The sequence below is a fragment of the Phasianus colchicus genome, chromosome Z (genome assembly GCF_987193195.1).
Source record: "Phasianus colchicus chromosome Z, bPhaCol1.hap1.1, whole genome shotgun sequence".
Lineage (NCBI taxonomy): Eukaryota > Metazoa > Chordata > Aves > Galliformes > Phasianidae > Phasianus > Phasianus colchicus.
This window is the reverse complement of record NC_143476.1, coordinates 27,667,595-27,686,299: the sequence shown is the minus strand read 5'-3', so window position 1 is coordinate 27,686,299 and position 18,705 is coordinate 27,667,595. Positions and strand designations below refer to the sequence as shown.

Sequence of the window (18,705 nt, the reverse complement as noted above, 5' to 3'; positions counted from 1 at the left end):
ATAGTCTAGAATATTTGAGACTCTACAGCGTGTACAGATGTGTAGAAGCACTTAACAGTAATAAATAAATAAATAAATACCTTCCGCCCAGTCTCAGCAGCTCACTTTTCTTCACCATTTGTTTGCCTTTATTTTTACCCAGAAGTGATCCTAGAACTTGAACATTCACTTTAGTTGGTGAAATAACATGCACACTAGTACAAGTATCACCAAGCAGTTTCCAAAGGGAAGATATATCAGGTCGGTGCTTTGTTGCCCTGTAATTTAATAATGAAGAAAACACACAAAATAACTGTTCAGGCATCACAATACTTTTTTCAGAAAGTTTGCCACTCTAAAGAGTGGCACAAACTCAATTTAATTAATCAATGAGTTGTTTGGTACTTTTTTTTTTAAATCAGAATTCTTCCCACTCAACCTCTAGGTCTAAAATGTAAAAAATAAATCAGAAACTACATCAAAATATCCCAACTTTGTGGGGACTAAGTATGTTATTATATTAGCCATTATCTACCTACTAATTTTTGCCATTATATCACATGGCATGAGACACCTGCAGAAACCTAGTGGACTTTACTCTGTAACAGCAGTTATTCCAAGGTTTAATTTAGGCCACTAAAGCATTTTAATTGAAATGTAAAACAGTATGATTGACTGAAGGAAAGAACAATCACTTTCTCATCCACCATTTTTGATTGACATTTCTTCCCTTAAGTTTCACATATACACAATGACAACTAAACTGAACTATATGCAACTTCAGAAGTCTGTAAAAGTCAAAGGACTCTATTTTTCAAACAGTAAAAATAATAATAATTTTATAGTTACTATTTAGTTACTATTTATATCAGTCCAAACGCATTGTTCAGTGTATTTTCTCTAAACTTTTTCTTCTAAAAGAGAAGCCTGGTTCATTTTATTTAATTTAACTGAAAGCTTTCAAACATTTGACATTTATTTTTCTCCAAAACATGAGCCCGGTACGTAACAGAATATCTAGTACTCACCTTGCAAAAAATTCAAGAGCCTGCTCTATGTAGCCCACAGCCCTCATATCAAGATACTTCTCAAGGGCTGATCTTGCCAGCATGAGATAGCATTCTCCAAGTCCTAGAAGTAAGACAAAGTTATCCTTTATGAAAAAAGATGCTTGCCTGACACTGCTTGCTAGAAGAGGTGGGGTGATACGGGAGAAAGCCTGCTCAGTGTTCTGCTTTATTTCCTGCATGTACTAAGCCAAAGCACAAAAACCTTTGCTCTTATTTCTCCCTAATCAGCATGAAATGTAGCACAATCTGAATTTTAAAATACAATATTAAAATACATCTAATTATATAAAGCATAACACCAAAACTTGGTGTTTGTTTTTAGGAATTAACTAGAACATTCACCCAGAATGCTGTTCTGGACTGGTTAGCCTTTGACAAATACAGGAACAATATCAAAGCACACAGAATACAAAAACAAGAATATACCAAGGTCCGATAGGAATTTTTGTCTGAGGTGACTGAAACCGACATTTCTTAATCCTATTTAAGCAAGAGTTTACATTATATAGAAATAAATTCAACTATCAAAAAGCCTTCATCTAATACTGTAATTTTTAGAATTCTGGAAAATTCAAGACAGGGTTTGGTTTATACTCTTGCTGGTATTGGCTGTGACTCTGAATGGCAATAAGTCATTGGATGCGAGTTTTACTGATTCTTAGTATTTTTTTCACAGTTCTGAAGCTGCCTTCACCATGCAATTGTGCTCCTTATCTACAGTAAGCCATCCATCTCTCTTTGTGGATTATGACACTTTAACAACTGCAGTCTGTATGACTTTAATGCAATCATGATTTGTAAGCCTCTTATCCTGTCCCCATTAGGTATTTGTTTCAACCACACAGGTCCCAAGGTTTATAAGCTCAGATACAAAGAAGCTGCCATCTAAAAGCAAAACTCATTTTATTTTCAAAAGTTATACATTAAAAAGAGATGCTGGAGCAGAGGTAGAATAAACTTAGTAATCAATAATACAAAACTAGAATGCATATAAAAGACACATTAAAGCAGTATCAGTATAGTTAATTCTTTTATCTGCTATGACACTATGTTTCCAACAACTAAATTCACAAAACCTGATAAAGACATGGTCAAGGGCAGGAGAAAATGAGCACAGCCCACCTCTTTGACAAGGCAGACTGACTCCACTGCCTCTTTAGACATACATGGTTTGATTGCTCAGGTGAAACCGCAGCATTATTAGCTGGCTTCCTACATAAATTTTAAATTCCTCTGTCCTCATAGTTACACAGGAATAATTACCTTTTGTATTTATTTAAAACAGAAATAATTGCTACTTTGGATAATGATATTAGGAGCTCTTCAAGTATTTGCAGGCTACTACATGCCGTCTTTCATGCTAGTGGATCACAGCATTCTGAACATCCAAAAATGCTCTTTCATGCAGGCAGGCCTACCTACATCAGATATCAAGAACCTCTCCATAAAAGTGAAGTACTTCAGAGTTAGAGAGAAAAAGATCTAAAATTGAAAATACAGACATATTACCTTTAAGTGCAGGTACATACTCTTCTGTCTTCTCTAAGATTTGCTGATAGGTAGCTATAGCATTTTCATATTTGCCTAGAATCTGCTCAACTGCTGCAGCTCTGTAAATGCTGTACACGTGGTCTGGGTTCAGCTCACTGGCCTTCCTGAAGGATTTTAGAGCTGCTGCATAGCTACCTCTGCTCACATAAGCCTCCCCTAGAGACTCCCAGCAGTTGGGATCCATTCGGTCAGCCCTGAGAGCTGCCTGTAAACTGAAGATACCAACATTTAGATTTAAATTAAACGTGACATAAATTAACAAGAACAAATTATTTCCTTAAATTACACCATCTCAGAACACAAGCAGACAATTATACAGGACTTTTAGAAATGGCAAAACAGTGTTTAATTCTTCACAGAGCAAATTAAACAAGCATAGTGACTGAACCTATTTTTGGCTTTTATTCAGTGTTACAACCTACTTGTCTACAAGAAGCCTCATTATCAGGCTTGTTACCAGAGATCACTGCTATCACGAGAAGATTGCATTATGCTAATTTCAGAATCACTCAGATCCACTTCCCAGTTTAGTACTAGCTGCCTTGTGATTAGCTAACTTAATTTCAAAACCTTGGAAGATCAATTAGCAGGATTTATAGAAAATGGTTTAAACCAACCACTAGTTTTCTTACTCAGCCACTGCCTTTGACGGCTGACCAGTTCTGAGGTAGTAAAGCCCACGATGAAGCCAAGCCCATTTTGCTGCACCAGCATTTGCTTTTTCAGTTACTTCATTCAAGATGGATAGAGCAGTGTCCTAACAAAACAACAAAAATACCACATTAATAAACATTTGGATGCAAAGAACAAAATTATTAAGAAGAATATTCCTATTTTGGCAAACCATTAAACTGCCTGTTTGTTGTTATCATAATAAAGAAACATTACAGGAGCTTTTAAAAGTTGGCAGACTGAGTGGCAGAATACAGGAGGATACTATCACATCTTCTGTATGTCTTTGCAAAAAGAAATAGATTCCTGCAGTTCTGCAGTTATACATTTATTTTTTAACTAGAAAAGCATACAAGTCTTTGTGGTGAGTCAGATACTTAAACTTATTCTGCAGATGTTCCAATGGAGTCTGTCAAAGTGTGAGCTGCTTTCTTGCTAATACCAGACTAAGAACTTTTTATACAACGCCATGTAAGAAATACTTTCTTAAAACATTCTGATCACTTCATACGCTTTTTCCAAAAGGAACAAGGGGGAGGATGGAAAAAAAAATTGGCAGAAGTTAAATAGGAGAAGTAAACTACTTTCTCTACATGTTTCCTACTGAAAAAATCTTCCCCTCTGAACGAATTATGGGATGACTATGTTATACCTGCTTACCGCAGCATCTTCCCCAGATAGGTTTAATTCAGAACTGAAGCATAAAATTGAAGCAAGTCCAGCTGTGAAAACTGCCAGGCAATGACAGAACATCTATTTTCAGATCTACTCTCAAATACCAAAGAAATCAGAAATGATTCCTCAAAGATTAGTAAGATTAAAAGAAAAGCCAAATAACCATAACCCAGAGTCTTGAATGTGCAATACCGTGTCTCCAAGCTCCACACTTAAATCTACAGCTGCTGTTCCAGATTCTTCATCAGTTCCATCCAGTTCAAAAGCCTTTTTATAGCAACCACGAGCTCTACTTTTGTCTCCAGCAACATCTCTGTAGTAGTTACCTAAATAACAAAAGACACTTCCCAAGTAGCTGTCCAACTTTGCAGCCTATAAGGAAATAGGAACACAATATGAGTGCCTTTTGAAGGATCAAGCATGCGGGCAGGTCTGTGGTAACTACTTATACAGTCTCAATTTATCGACTTATTTAAGCTTCTTCTGTGCTACATCTAAGCATTCAATATTTCAAAGGCTACTTCAGCTTTAAATATTTGCAGAATCATCCACAAACTTCATGACACAAAAGCATTTTGTATGGAAATAATAACCAGAATAAATGTGTTAGCAGCAAACAATTCTTTACATCCCATCACTTTAAAATTCAACCATTATACTTACAGTCATACCTTATATCACAATTAACTCCTGCATTTTCAAAGGTTTGAGTTAATTTTGTATACATTTGACACACTTGTTTATACTTGAGAAACAACATCCCCAAAGCAGCATATCAACAGCTCTGACAATTTTTTTTAAAAAAGCTTACAAAATTGTTAAGAGTATTTTAGAACCAAAAATATTATTCATTTAAAATACATTGTATGCTATACACTGCTGCTACTGAAATGGGAGCAGTAGGCTATTATTTGAGATGAGATGACACCTGCTATAAATTTATACAGTGAGTTCACAAAGTTCAGATTCCTATTTTTGGGAGCAAAGCTTCTATGCTCCTCAAAATGATGTCAAATTAAATCCCTTGGATCAGATTCTGATCCATATGTGGAGAAATCCACAAGCACTAAAAATGCAATGGTTCAGAAAAGCATATAAACTACAGTGGCTTTGCAGGATTACATCTGTGGATACGCACTGAAAATCTAACACATTTTTTTCCCCTCTTTGTTTTCTTCCATTTTGAACACTCCACATTTCAAGATGTCTTTGAAGCTCTACAATGCCCATCTGAAGTCCCAGATTTATAGCTCTCAGGACAGGGGATTGAGAGAATCAACAAATCACCACCTCATTTGCGTCTAAACAAAAGTCTCAATAATTAGCTGAACAGGGGTTTAAAAAAAAAAAAAAAAAAAAAAAAAAAAAAGCAGGCAGATTTCAGGTAACTACAGCTCCCCACAATGAATCTGTTCACAGCTGAAATTGGTTTACAGGCTCTGGAGACCTGTGAATGGTAACAAGCACAATATTCAAGTCTTTCATTCCAGCCAGAGTAATTCATGCTTCCAGTATAGAGAAATGTTGATTTAAATGAATAAAGAAGCTTTTACCTTCAAGAAATGAGTGAGTGTTTTTCCTTTATCTTTTTTTGTCTCCTCACTCATGAACCAATAAGTGAGCCCCAGATACTGATGATACTCAGCAATTTCAGCCCTTCTTTCAATAGCATTTTGAAAACTAAATAAAAAGAACAGAGATCAGATCAAACTTGAAAAGCATTGTATTTTATTCTTCCCTACAGTCTGTTACAGTGGAGAAAAAAAAAAGTTTACCTTCTTTCTGCCTGCTCATATTTCTTCTGAGAATAATGGATGAAACCCTCAAGAGCATGGGCTTCAGCTACATCAGGGTGTGACAACAGAAGCTCTTGTGAAATCTGCAAAAATATGTCATTGTTTCCTGGTTACTTCTGTATAACAATAAGAGTTCTATTTAACAAAGAGGAAGGACCAAAAAGCACTAACCTTTGAAGCTTCATCAACTAAACCTTTGTTTAAATATGCTCGACCTCTGAAAGCTAAAAGCACAGGATCACTGCTTGCTCCCACAACCTAGAAAACCAAGCAATAGACACAAATAAGCTATTCTCTCCACAAAAGCAAGGTGTCAGAAGCATGCAGTCTACATGAAGATAAAGATAAGAAAACATTTCAAGAGAAGACCCTTGAGATTTCTATTGAAGAGGCAGCAGATTGTGGAGAGCAAAGAAAGCTACATAAATCTGAACTGTGCAAAAGGTAGTATACATGGAACTGAGGCATAAAGAAGGAGACGGAATTTCTGCTTGAAGCTATACTATTCAGTCTTAACGGTAACGTCCTTATGTAATATGATAAGTTAATTGAGGACTTAGGGAGTAAGATTATAACTGTAATTCAAATTCAGATGAACATAGCCTCAGAACTAGCAATAATCCAGTATTGTTAAGCAAGACCAGAAGAGATCAAGAGTGACAGCTTTTAAAATTATAATTGTGAGTTAAAAGAAGTTGTAAAAAAGCCTAGAAAACAAGGGAGGGAAAGGGGCAAAGAGGTGAATGCACTGATTACAGCATAGTTGGTAACTGTATAAATCACATAGAATGTAAAGAGGAGATGGGGAAAATACACAGCTTGAATTTTTAGGGCAAAGAGATGAGAGCGCTTTTTTCCTTAAACTACACTTGACCAATGAAAATACCTGCTCGAGAGCATTAATGGCTTCTTCTGCAGCTTCAGCATCAGATATTTTGATCAAAGCCTCTGCTTTCAACTGAAGGATAAGGTTCTTCTGCTGCAGACTAGGACCCTCAGGAATTTCAAGATTCTTGAGTGCTGTTGATAAGACAAAAGTTTCATCAAACAAAAATAGGGAAGGAACTAATAAAGCTGATTTATAGACTGTCTCATTTTGAAGAAACTATAAAATCTAACCATGGAAGTTCAAGAGTTCAATGAATTTTAGAAAGACACCTCAGACATGTAGAAGAGAATGTTTTCAGGATGCCAACCTCTTAAACAAAATGCTATGTTTTTCTGACCCATGCTCTGAAGAAGAAACAATGACGTTTCACTAACCAAGCTGTTCTGCACTTCAGTGTTTAGTAATATTTTTTCCCCTCTAAAAAAATAAAAGATTTAACTCTACACCTGTGCAAAAGTTAACTCCGTACTGTTGGATGCATTGTCTAATGATCTGTATAATCTCATCTCTGAGAATCATTATTGCTTGTCAGTGTTCTCCGAAGACAAGTACTTTCTCAATTGTTAACTCTGATTCCATATGACAAATTTCTGTCTGATCTGATAAAGCCAGTCTATACTTGCATCCTCCACCTAGCTGCCGATATCTAAGAAAAGCATAAGAGGAAGCCAAGCACATAGCAGTACCTCCCCAAAACTCTTTCCCACTTTGGACATCCTTTGAACACCAAGAAACTTTCTGCAACAACAGTATACAAAACCTACAAAGCCCTAACTTTCACCTTGAACTAAGTAACAAAGCCTCCTTTGCTTCTAGCAAGTTTGCCAGCCTTTTGTTTCATTTCATATTGCATAACTAGATCTTGCATAGAAGAAAATAACTGATCTTTATTTTCCACATTGTTTCTAATTTCACTGATTTCAAAACCATCTTTTCTTTCAGAGAGTGGACGGATACCAAAGTTGCACAAAGAATTCACCATGCTGCTCTAGTTATTTATACAGCTGCATGTTAGTGCTCTGTTTCACTAACCATTTCTCTCAATGACATTTGTGATATTGAAGCTCTCTGTAAAGCACTGGAGGACAGAGACAGTCTTATTTTTTCAAAACAAAATAAAGACTTTTCTGCTCTGGTAGGGCAGCTTTTTGAGAACACCTCTTCCCTCAACTGCATGATTTAGCATTTATAAATTTTGTATTTTATTAGTTACAGTAACACCTAGTTAGCTACTCTGGTAATCTCTTTTTAGAGCTTTTTGGTCTGCTCTGAAGAGCAGCAAACTTAAAAATCATAATGCGCTAGAACAGAGGATAAACAAAAGAGGTCCCAGTGAAAACATCAGGAATACTTCCTTCCAACATGAAAATTCACCATTATTACTATGTTGTGATCTAGCTTTTAAGCCACTTCAAACAAACAACTATGAACTGTAAAAAAAAAAAAAAAAAAAAAAAAAAAGTCCTGATGCTATAACTTTGACTTCCAAATGGTAAGATCTTTTACAACTCTGCCTCATCCATATGCTGATAGCTCCTTTGAAGAGCTCCAAAAAACAACTTCACTTTATAGGAGCAAAGCTGTCTGTTTCCCAGAGTCATATATCTACACTGATTCCCTAGCTCTCTTCCGGTTTTTTACTAACTTGATCATTAAACATACCAGACTTGTCTGTGGTTTCTCAGATCTAGATTAGATCCCTTTCTGTAAGTTAAGGTAATACTTTTACCAAACACCTGTACGCAGTGATTAGATAACACTTAGTACTTCAGTAATTTCATTTTTATATTCCCTGGTCAATTCCCTACATCAAGATCTCATAGTTCTTCAAAAAGTCATTTTTCCTTTTATCTTCCACAGCAACCTCTGTCAATATTATAATCACAGACAAATTCTTTGATGACTCCTCTGAAAAAAAAACAACATGAAGTACACATCTCCCCAAGCTCTTCCAACTAAAAACAGATAGGGAAAGAATTGCCTGCTTTTCATTTTTTCTGCAATACCTTTCCTGACCTCTTTTGACCTACTGTGCTCTGTTTTCACATTTCCTCTACACAACTTTACAGCCTTTATTTGTTCTCCTCAACAACTACTTCACCATTTGAAGAGAAGCAAGGAAACACCAGCACAAGCAGCGAGACTGCAAAATGCAAAAGACAACAGCTACTGCTCACTCAGGCCTCCCATGTAAAGGCCACACTGACCAGTCTATGGAAAGAACTGTATCTCTGTAGATGTTCCTTCAGTTAACAGACAGTCACCTTGATTGCAGGACAGGACAGCATCCCTGTGTTTGTGAACTTTCATCTGCGCCTCTGCCAAGTAATGCCATGCTCCTGGACACTGGCTAACCTTCTGCAAACCTAGTAAAAGAGGAGAAAGGCATTGAGGAAAAAGCTGCTTAGCACTGCAAAGATTCTGCAGCTGGCAGATGCTGTTTTGTCTTATAATGCCATCACTACAATTAAATAATCAGTATGAGACAGTTTATTTTTCCTTTGAGTATTTGCTCTGAGTATCTCAGTCAGAGGCCTCTGAACTGTGAGGCAAACACTAATAAGGTTGTAAATGTCTGTTAGGCTTTATTTAATTGTTATTTGTATGTTTGCTGCTTCATCCAAACAAAGTCCAAGAACAGTCATACTAAAAATTTTAAAGTGTGCCATACCACACAGCTGACCATAACAGAAATGATTGTCTTCAGAGATGTTATACTTAAATATATATTTAGAAAATATATCTCAGCCTTCTATCAGACAGAGCATTCAGTCTGCTTTTAAAAGCTAGCTGGTCTTTTTGCTATGTGCACAGTGGCAAAGTAATACACAAGTATAAGATTCCCATAGAGAATGTTCACTGTAAACTAGCTGCTGTTCAAGTACCCATACCTCACATTACTCATTTACCTTCAGTAAGACTCTTAATAGCCTCCTTGTATTTCTTTTCTTGGAGGCATTTTATACCAAAACCAATGATGCCTGGACCACTACTTGAGTCCATCTCCAGAAGCTTAGAAAAATACTGCAAGGCCTCTTCTGACAAAGTACCTGGTTTAAGAAAAAACAACATTTCCTTGAGCTGTAGATTTAAAAATGCCACAACCTCCTTAAAATTATCTACATAAACATATATACTTATATGACATCCTTTGAGCTCAAGGCAGTGAGTTTATTAAACAATTTTTTCCAAAGGTACTATAATACTTATAAGCCCTAAAAGGAAATACATAAAAATTAAGTAATCATTACAATACCCAGTCTAAAACTTTTTTTTTTTAAAATATGCTAAATTACACATCCTAAATTACTCAAGTATACTTTCTTAAGAGAAAGCCATTCCTTCATATGCTTTCCATCCAAACCCAGATCAGCGTTCATCTATCAAAATCTGCCACAAAGAAATCAGAATAATTTTCTTTCAAAGGAGGCCTCATTTAATTACAAATTTCTTGTGATGAGCTTGCTGAAACAGTCTTGCTGTGAAATCATAAAATTTAATGTTCAAGCACAACATTTTATTGATGATACTGATCTGTGGGCTTTTCATTTCTTTCTTAAAGAAACTGCTGTGACTTACAGCAACATTTTAAAAATGATTTCTTTTTTAAAGTATGGACCACTTGACAAAAGTAGCTTTTGATCTCCATTTGGTAAAGAAAAGTAACAGAGTTAAAAGCCCACAAATTTGGGACTTAAAGTACTGTGTTAGAATGATACAGATATAATGATAAAATGATTGTCCTCCTTGTTTAACTAAACGCATTTTGAGGTAGCTAACGTCAACTTCTGATTCTTTAAAGAATCAAACGAAGGACTAAATTTAGTAGTTACTTTTGAAAATGCTGGGAAAATGGTTAATGATGAACAACTTTGTTTTAGCATCTACTGATTGTAACAACTGTATGTTTCCAGATCCCTGCAATACTAAAGACACCACGGTATATTTTCTCCTCAACAATCATTCTTTCCTACCTTGAACAAACATCTAGACAGATCTGTTTATTCTCTATTCACCAAACTTTCTGGCTAACAAGTTTACAAATCCTTATTTTCAGTCAGGAGGGATTTTCTTTGCCAAGAACATCCTAAACACAGCCAATCCTCAACCCTGGTTAATTGGTCAATTTCTCCATTCTCTCTTCTAAGCTTCATAAACAAAGAAACCACAGACACTATTAAAAGCAAAACTTAAATAACTTATCTGAAGAAATTGTTTTTGAATTTTATAAGGCATTCTATCTTCATTAATTGGTATGATGCCAGTCTTGATCTTTTTTTTTTTTTCTTTTAGTTTGTTTCTTTTGCCAATTTATAATCAACACTCAGCTACAGCATCAAGAAATTACAAACATTATCTGGTTTTGGATGGGATAGAGCGGGTTTCCCTCACAGTAGCTGGTATGATGCTGTCTTTTGGATTTAGGATGGAAGTAATGTTAACAGCACATCAATGTTCTAGCTGCTGCTGAGCATACTTACACAAGGCAAGGGCTTTTCAGCTTCTCAGGCTGCCCTGCCAGTGCAAAGGCTAGAGGTACAAAAGGAGCTGGGAGGGAAGCTGACCCAAACTGGTTAAAGGGATATCCTATCTCATATGGAACTATAAAACAGGCAGGAGCTGGTCAGTAGGCTGCCACTGCTCAGGAACTGGCTAGGCATTGGTGGACTGAAGCTGAGCAACCGCGCTGTGCAGCACTTGTTTAGTGTATGGCTTTACCAGTAATAAGAAATATTTTCTCTTTCTGTTATGTTCTATTAAGCTGTCTTCAACAAAACATGCGTTTCGTTTATATTTTCTGATTTCTTTTCCATCTCACTTGCAGGGCAGTCAGCAAATGGCTGTATGGTGCTGAGCTGCATGTTATATTAAATCACAACAGCATACAACTGAACACTTTTCATTTACAGACAGGTAAAACATAATATGGAAATAAAGTGTGCCTTTATTTAGGCGTGAAAGGTAAAAACTTGTTAAAAAGATTGTCACAAAATTAACCACAAAAAGAAATATTTTCAGACCTGCAAGATACCTACACCCATCCTTCTCACCTGACTGAATGAAGTACAAGCAAAGTACTTCTAAAGGATAACTCAAAGTTGGATATAAAGCCATCATATCATCACAAGCTTTTTCCAATCTAGCTGCTTCATGAGGAAACTTGAAAGAAAAAAGAAAAAACAGTTATTTCTACAAATTATCAGATGGTGGATGTCACATGTAGTCACTGAAGAAGACAGATAAACATAACCTTACTTTTGACAAGCACTGAATAAAGTCTTTGTAAAGATTTCGATGGTCTTCACTGGGAACAGTGTCGGCAGAGTTCAGTGCCTCTTCATATGCATTCAAAAGCTGAAATAAGAAATAATTAAAAATGCAATGACTCTGAGAAAATATCAGAGCTAAACATTTCCAGGGTCATATCCATTGAGGTTTTTTAACTAACCATGAACAGAAAAAAAGAAAGCAAGTTCCTTATCCCAAAATAATACTCATGAAGGACTCAACACTAATTCTGTAGAGCAAGATGAAGCAAGAATATATGTTGCCTGACACATGAACAAAGACAGCAAAATCTGTGGGAATAGATTCTTCCTAGTACCTAGTCCCAATACAGAGAGGACTCTGTACAACAAAATCTAGGTTAATAGCTGTTAACTGTCACCCCCAGCTCTGAAAAAATCTAGTCTTTACACACACATAAATAAATAAATAAATACACATAAATAAATGCATATGAATACATAATCATACTTATGTACGGGAATATATGGGAAAATACAGGCACTACTAAATGCAAACTACCAATGCTTCAGCAAAACATTGCCCACAGCTTCTCATATGATAAAGTAAATTGTAGATTTGCAGTTGAAATTTCATTTCTGATCTTTGTATAACCTAGGTCTATTTTACTCTTCCACACCCAACCTCAAAAGACAGCAAGTACTGCCTGCAGCACTTTTTGTGATAAGAGCTTTTAACACTTATAGCATTTGCCTTTTGAAAAGACAGATTCCTTTTGCCTGGAAGTATTTCAGCACACACTTTTTGCCTTTCGTGAACACTGCTATCAACAAGACTGGGAAAGAGCAAGTTCTACTCTTCTTTTTGATAGAGGCTCATTTTGCAAGAACAGATGAATCATTTAAAAAGTTAACTTCAGCCGTACAGCACGCAGAATCATATAAGTCATGATTCTACTGTTTGGTCCAATTTGCTTCAACATTTTCCTAAGCAACATTTGGATTCAAATTTTCCTATATATGATAAGCACTGGATATGAAAATATGGAAAAACAGCACAAAACCTTTTCCATCAAGAGAGCAGAAGGAAAGGAGTTTCTTGTTTTGGAGAATGTCTATATTCTAAATGCTGTCAGAACTTGCAAATATGCCAGAAGCTGTTCTGTTCAGATATGTTAATGCAGGGATTCTTCTTGTAGGGGCATAATAACACATCATCACATTACACTGCAAATCTAGGCTCCCATAAAACTGAGGAGGTAGTTAATGAGGAAGTTTCGGGAAAACTGTTTGGATTTAGATGCTCTGTCCCACCATTTTGGGTGGTTGCATTTTCACTGTTTCTGACAGATGGTGAAATCACCTATTTTTTTCATGAAAAGCTTAGTGTCATTCAACATCCATGAGAAATAGTAACATGATTTTTGTTTTCTATGGCTTCTTCTGAAATCTAGCAGCACTGTGTACAGAAATGTAAGATGAAGGGGACTGAGAAACTTTACCAATTGTGCAGCCTTATTATCCTGGTACTGCGCATTGTCTCCCAGTAACTGGATCATCCTCTTCCAAAGCTGATGAAGTTCCGCCTTTTCTGCACCTCCTTCCTTTTTCACTTCTATTAGTTTCTGCCATATTTCTGCTGCCTGTCAGTAGGAAATAAATGAACTATGTTGTAACTCTTGGACACCTGATGCTGTCAACGCTAAGCAATAAATTTCAGTTTTCTCTGAAGAAAGGTACAATGGAACACTGTTGCAGAAGATAACATTGTTACTAGATTACTTCCGCTACTACACTCACTTATACTTACATAATGCTCCATTGCAAAAAAAAAAAATACACGTATCATTCCTTGAAAATTATAAATGACAGTGCAGCCAGCCTAAGCCATGAATAAAAAAGGGAAGAATTAAAGCTATTCTGACCTGCTTTTTTATAAAGATAATCCAGTGCTAGGCAGACTAAGAAATTAAGTAGATGGAGAAAAAATGAACTTTCAGTATTAGACAGAGAGGGAGTTACAGACACATTGTAGAAAGCAAAGTGAATGCCAGAGTACAGCACACAGTGGGAACAGTGGCAGATAACAATCCACATTAAATAAGACTTATGTTAAAGAAAAATACTAGACCTCAAAACACAGGTGTTGGCAAAGCCCTTCCTGTATTATCTACCATACACACTGAAAGGCAGCATGCTGTGAACAGGATTAGGCATAAGCAAAATAGTAGATCCTGACTAGGACCAAGACAGAAGGAGTTTGCTTCCTACCATATTAGGGTAGACAAAGGGTGAAAGTGATTACCTAGGGTTACCTGCCTTCTGATTAGAGCAGTAACAGTTTCCAAAACATTACCTTCAGAACTACCTAACTTCCAAGGCAACATCAACAGCATGAATTGTGACTGGCTCCTGGAGGAAATCAGCAGTGAAAACAGACTTAAACAGTCCTCCTATAACCTCTCATAGATAAATTGAAGCCTTATCAGAATTATGGCATTACAAAAAGAACACAAACTGAAATTCCAGTGTGTAGGATTGAGAAAGAAGGACTCTAACACCTGATTTATGTCTTCCTGTCCCACTTGGAACAAGTCTGCGTTTGTACATTATATTATCACTTAATTTACTTTCAGACAGTGCTATGCAAAGAAACTTTGAAGTTAATGAATACTCTTGAATCTGACAGCTGTAAAAGTAAAATCTTTCTTTTTTGGAGGAAAAAGAGGAAAATGGTACAGTATAAAACCACACCCTACCTTACACAACAGCAAACTCTTCAAAAAATGAAAGGAAAAGTGGTAAGTATAACTGCAAGAAGTATTCTGTAATACCACCACGGAGACTGTAGGCAAAGCTACTGTTGAACTGTACAAGCATTAAACAGCTCCACCTCGTGGTACTCTGAAAAAATTATTATTTCTGCAGCAATTATGCAGACAACTTTAAGACTCCTGCCAGGTGGGCACTAGGTTGTGATGTCCCAGAGCAGCTTTGCATGTCCTTACTCTTCTGCACAAGAGTGGCAGTTTGCCTGTGGCAAATGTAAATTTTTCTGGCACAAAGGAACAAGCTAGGAGAGAATGATCCCACCAGAGACAAAATACACAAGTATGTAGAACTGGCCAAGACAGGGAAAGGTCTTTGGGATACTGTGAGCAAATATGCTTTTGGGATCACACTGGACTTCTAGATATAAAACAGAAAAATGAGGTTGCATCCTTTCAGTCTATACATCAATATATTTTTTTCAAGTTTCATCAGTTTAAGAGGTTCCATCCAAATCTGTCATGCAGAGGAAAAAAAAAAATAACCGTCAAAAATCAGTTCTTCTTAGTTGTGATCCAAGAAGAGATCTTCAGTAATCTGTTCCCCAAAAAACCTACAGATTCATTGATTGTTCTAACAAGAAATTCCCTTCCAATCAGAAGAGAGAAACCTACCTCTAAGTATTTATTTCCTTGTCGATATAGTTCCACCAGCTTATTGCATACATCACACCATTTCTGCTTGTCTCCACTAGAAAGAAGAAAATAAAAAAAAGCTGAGCTTTCCATTAAATAGTGATTTTCAATTCCATCAAATAAGTTTTTTGTAACTTCACAGTTGCCAAACAAACATTTAGAATAAATACTACAAACTGCCTTAAAACTTTTACTCACTGTTGCTTTGGATAAACAATTACTTCAAGGACTGGGCTTTTCCTTTTGAACTACTTTCAAGTTCAGAAAACAAATGTAACGCTCCAGCAAACTACAATGACAACTGAGTTTCCTTTGTTTAGAATTGTATCTATAGAAGCAGGGTGACATAGCCTGCCATCTTAAAGGAGAGAAGTTAAGCCTACTCAATGCAGGCTTGGTATCATGCCTGTTTTAAGACATGAGCTTAAACAGAAGACAAAAGATAACATAATTTTAAAAATTGCAACTCAGCTGCAACTAAAGTGGTAACTTCACCGAATAAGAAACCTTAGACTGAATTTTGGTACTCAGTACACTTTACCTTTCATAGAGTTCCAAGAGCTTTTGATATACATCTTGTAAATCTCCTTGGACATCTGTTTGGCTGGATTTCTCATATAAATTTGCTAATCCCTGTTTAAAAAAAGATAACAACAGATAACAACATTTGATGTCTGCAATTATGAGTTAAGTTTACATTGCAAGTTCTGCCAAAGAAAAATATATATGTATGTAAATATTCTCCCCACTTCCATGGGCTAATACATTAGCCAATCTGGAAAATCTTGGTTGAGAACTTTGTATCTGTTTTACATGAAAAGCTTTCCTCACTTCCTGTTCTAATACTGACAACTATTTGAAACCTGTAAATGTTAAATGATCTCTACAAGACATACTATATACAATGCATGCTAAGTCCTAAGGTAAATGCTCTAAGTATCATACCACCATGGATTGTAACAGAAGGCCAGAATATGACTGCTAGGCAACTAACAATATTTCAGTATACCTTGAAATCAGGCACCAGCATTTATACTTCAAAAAGCTACTTATATTTAAGATGCAAAGCTTTACAATATTAGAATATATTGGATGCCGGCATGTGAGAGGTTGATCTATCATGCAGACTGATGCTCCATCATCCAAATATGCCATAGCCATACACTACTAGAAATTGGTGTGTATGCACCATCCAACACATTGCTACTTTAAGGGCATAATGTTATTTTTTAAACAACAAAAACAAACAACAATCTATTTCATGCTGGAAAAATAAGGCACTAGAGAAAACATTTTCTCTCTCACAAAAGAAGCACCAAAAAACATTTGTTGAGCTATAAGTATGGTATTTCAGAGCACAGATGAACTGGCTATGTGTGTCTTAAGTCATATTCTCTTTAGAGTGTTTTACTGCTCTCTTGTCTGCTTAGGTGCACTGGAACTTAAGTATTCTGGAACTAAAATTTACTCTGCTGCACACATGTAACAACCCAAGTCTTTTATTCGGACACATACAATGCTTCTGCTACTGCAAAGCTTCAGAACAGTTAAGTGCCTGAAGTAAACACAATGCAGTTTTGCCTTCTCCCCAGATTTAACTCCACAGTAACACTTTTCATGGCAAAAAAAAGCGCATATGGACATACACTTACCTGCCACGCCAGTAACTGGTTTGGTTCAAGTTCAATAGCCTTCTTATATGCTCCTTTGGCCTGATCAGGTTGTTCTAACTCAGCAGCTGCCAGGCCAATAAACACCCAAGCATTGTAGTTATTTTTTTCTTGCTTCAAGACTGCCTGGAAATAGACATTTTTTTTTTTTTAGGTAAAACTGATGAATGAGATGCATCTTACTGATTTATATATTGACTTTTCTCATAAAATTTGGTTAATTCTTCTTCATAGTTGATACCAGAAACTAGCTCATTTTTTGGAAAAGGTTAAGATTAACAACTTCAGCTTTTTATGCTATAAAAGCTACCATGTCTGAATTGTTCTGCCAGTTAACATAGCTGCAGCTTAGCAATTAAAGATTTCCTGTTGAGGTATAGATTATAAATGAATTTTGGGAATCACTATTATAGACTTAATGTTCTCTTATCCATATGTAAGCAAATGCTAAAGCAAAAGGAAACAAAAATTCAATTATGTAATCAATCTTACAACAATGAGATGCGTCACTCACCAAAACTATACAGTTCTTGGTGTATGGGAACAACAAACACAAGAAGTACAAAAATTACGAATTTCCAATGAAATAATAATTACCTTGCAGTGCTTTAAGGCTTCCTTATATTCCTTATTTCTTATGGCTTCTCTAGCACTCTTTAATGCTGCCTTTACCTCCTTATTTGACATTGTTGTGCTAATTAAAAAACAACATGTCGTTAGTGAACAGAGAGAGACATAAGGAACTCTACTGACATAATGAACTCTACTGACATAATGAACTCTACTTATGCCCGACCATGGTAGCATAAAGAAAGCATTTAAAACATAGGACTATATTGCAACTCATCAAAACGCATATTGAAAGATATTTCCCTAAAAAAATGCAGAAATTACAACTTCGTTAAAATTAATTATTTACACTTAGCTTCTACGCAGGATTATGCCAATATCCCAAAGATTTAAACGATACAAAGTATTCACCTTAAGTCTTAACTCAAATTTCATTCTGTGATAATTTTAAATTGGATGAGAGGTGTTATATGACAGTCACCTTAGTTAGATTGCAGGAATGTCAGCACACGAGGGTGGTGAGACACAGGCTGCCCAGAGAAGCTGTGGATACACCATCCCTGGAGGCGCTCAAGACCAAGTTGGATACGGTCCTGGGCAGCCTGATGGGTGGCAGCCACTAGGACTGGAACTGGATGGACTTTCCAACCCAAATCATTATGTGATTCACTCTACAAAGGACACAGCATAGTTTCTCTTAAGCAGTAAGCACTGGACATGCTCCCAAGGGGTTCCTAAGAAGCGGAGACTTTCCTGCTCACCACCTGTAGCAGGATGGCACCCAGCACATCACTAGCACCCATGCAGGACCTGCAGCACTCCTATTCCTTCTCACACAACTAGGACAGACCCTGCTTCTGACTGCAGCCGCACAGAGAAAGAAGCAGTTTTAAAGGACAAGGAATCACTTCTTGTAAACTCCACCACAGTTATATACTAGTTGGGTTCATATCCTTTTTTAACCTACAGCAAACTTCAAAAACATCATTAAACTGGCCAAATGAGATGCAACGGAGAAACAACACCGCCGGTGAGGCACTGAAAGGGGCTGAAAAGATGGAAAAGCAGCTTTTAGAGACGAAAGAGCAAAAGATGGGCTGTGGGCCTAGAATATTTACAGAAT

General features: G+C 36.4%; 1 protein-coding gene across 4 annotated transcripts in view; it reads right to left on the bottom strand.

Annotated features, from left to right (window-relative positions):
• The window catches only part of SKIC3 (SKI3 subunit of superkiller complex), a 55,632-nt gene that overhangs the window by 27,347 nt on the left and 9,580 nt on the right, over positions 1–18,705 (bottom strand). For 2 of the 4 annotated variants that reach the window (XM_031605290.2, XM_090130710.1), the window contains 19 exons: positions 18,064–18,253; positions 17,610–17,706; positions 16,995–17,138; positions 15,884–15,975; positions 15,322–15,397; positions 13,381–13,521; positions 11,889–11,987; positions 11,684–11,792; positions 9,542–9,682; positions 8,897–8,998; positions 6,630–6,763; positions 5,915–6,001; positions 5,723–5,826; positions 5,501–5,627; positions 4,140–4,319; positions 3,233–3,357; positions 2,559–2,812; positions 1,008–1,110; positions 81–257 (listed from right to left, as the gene is read on the bottom strand). In XM_031605290.2, coding sequence (XP_031461150.2) covers positions 81–257; positions 1,008–1,110; positions 2,559–2,812; positions 3,233–3,357; positions 4,140–4,319; positions 5,501–5,627; positions 5,723–5,826; positions 5,915–6,001; positions 6,630–6,763; positions 8,897–8,998; positions 9,542–9,682; positions 11,684–11,792; positions 11,889–11,987; positions 13,381–13,521; positions 15,322–15,397; positions 15,884–15,975; positions 16,995–17,138; positions 17,610–17,699 — 2,285 coding nt within the window. In that variant the 5' untranslated portion in view covers positions 17,700–17,706; positions 18,064–18,253. The remainder of the gene's footprint in view (positions 1–80; positions 258–1,007; positions 1,111–2,558; positions 2,813–3,232; positions 3,358–4,139; positions 4,320–5,500; positions 5,628–5,722; positions 5,827–5,914; positions 6,002–6,629; positions 6,764–8,896; positions 8,999–9,541; positions 9,683–11,683; positions 11,793–11,888; positions 11,988–13,380; positions 13,522–15,321; positions 15,398–15,883; positions 15,976–16,994; positions 17,139–17,609; positions 17,707–18,063; positions 18,254–18,705) is intronic. The other 2 variants (XM_090130711.1, XM_031605291.2) reach the window with 1 other exon arrangement.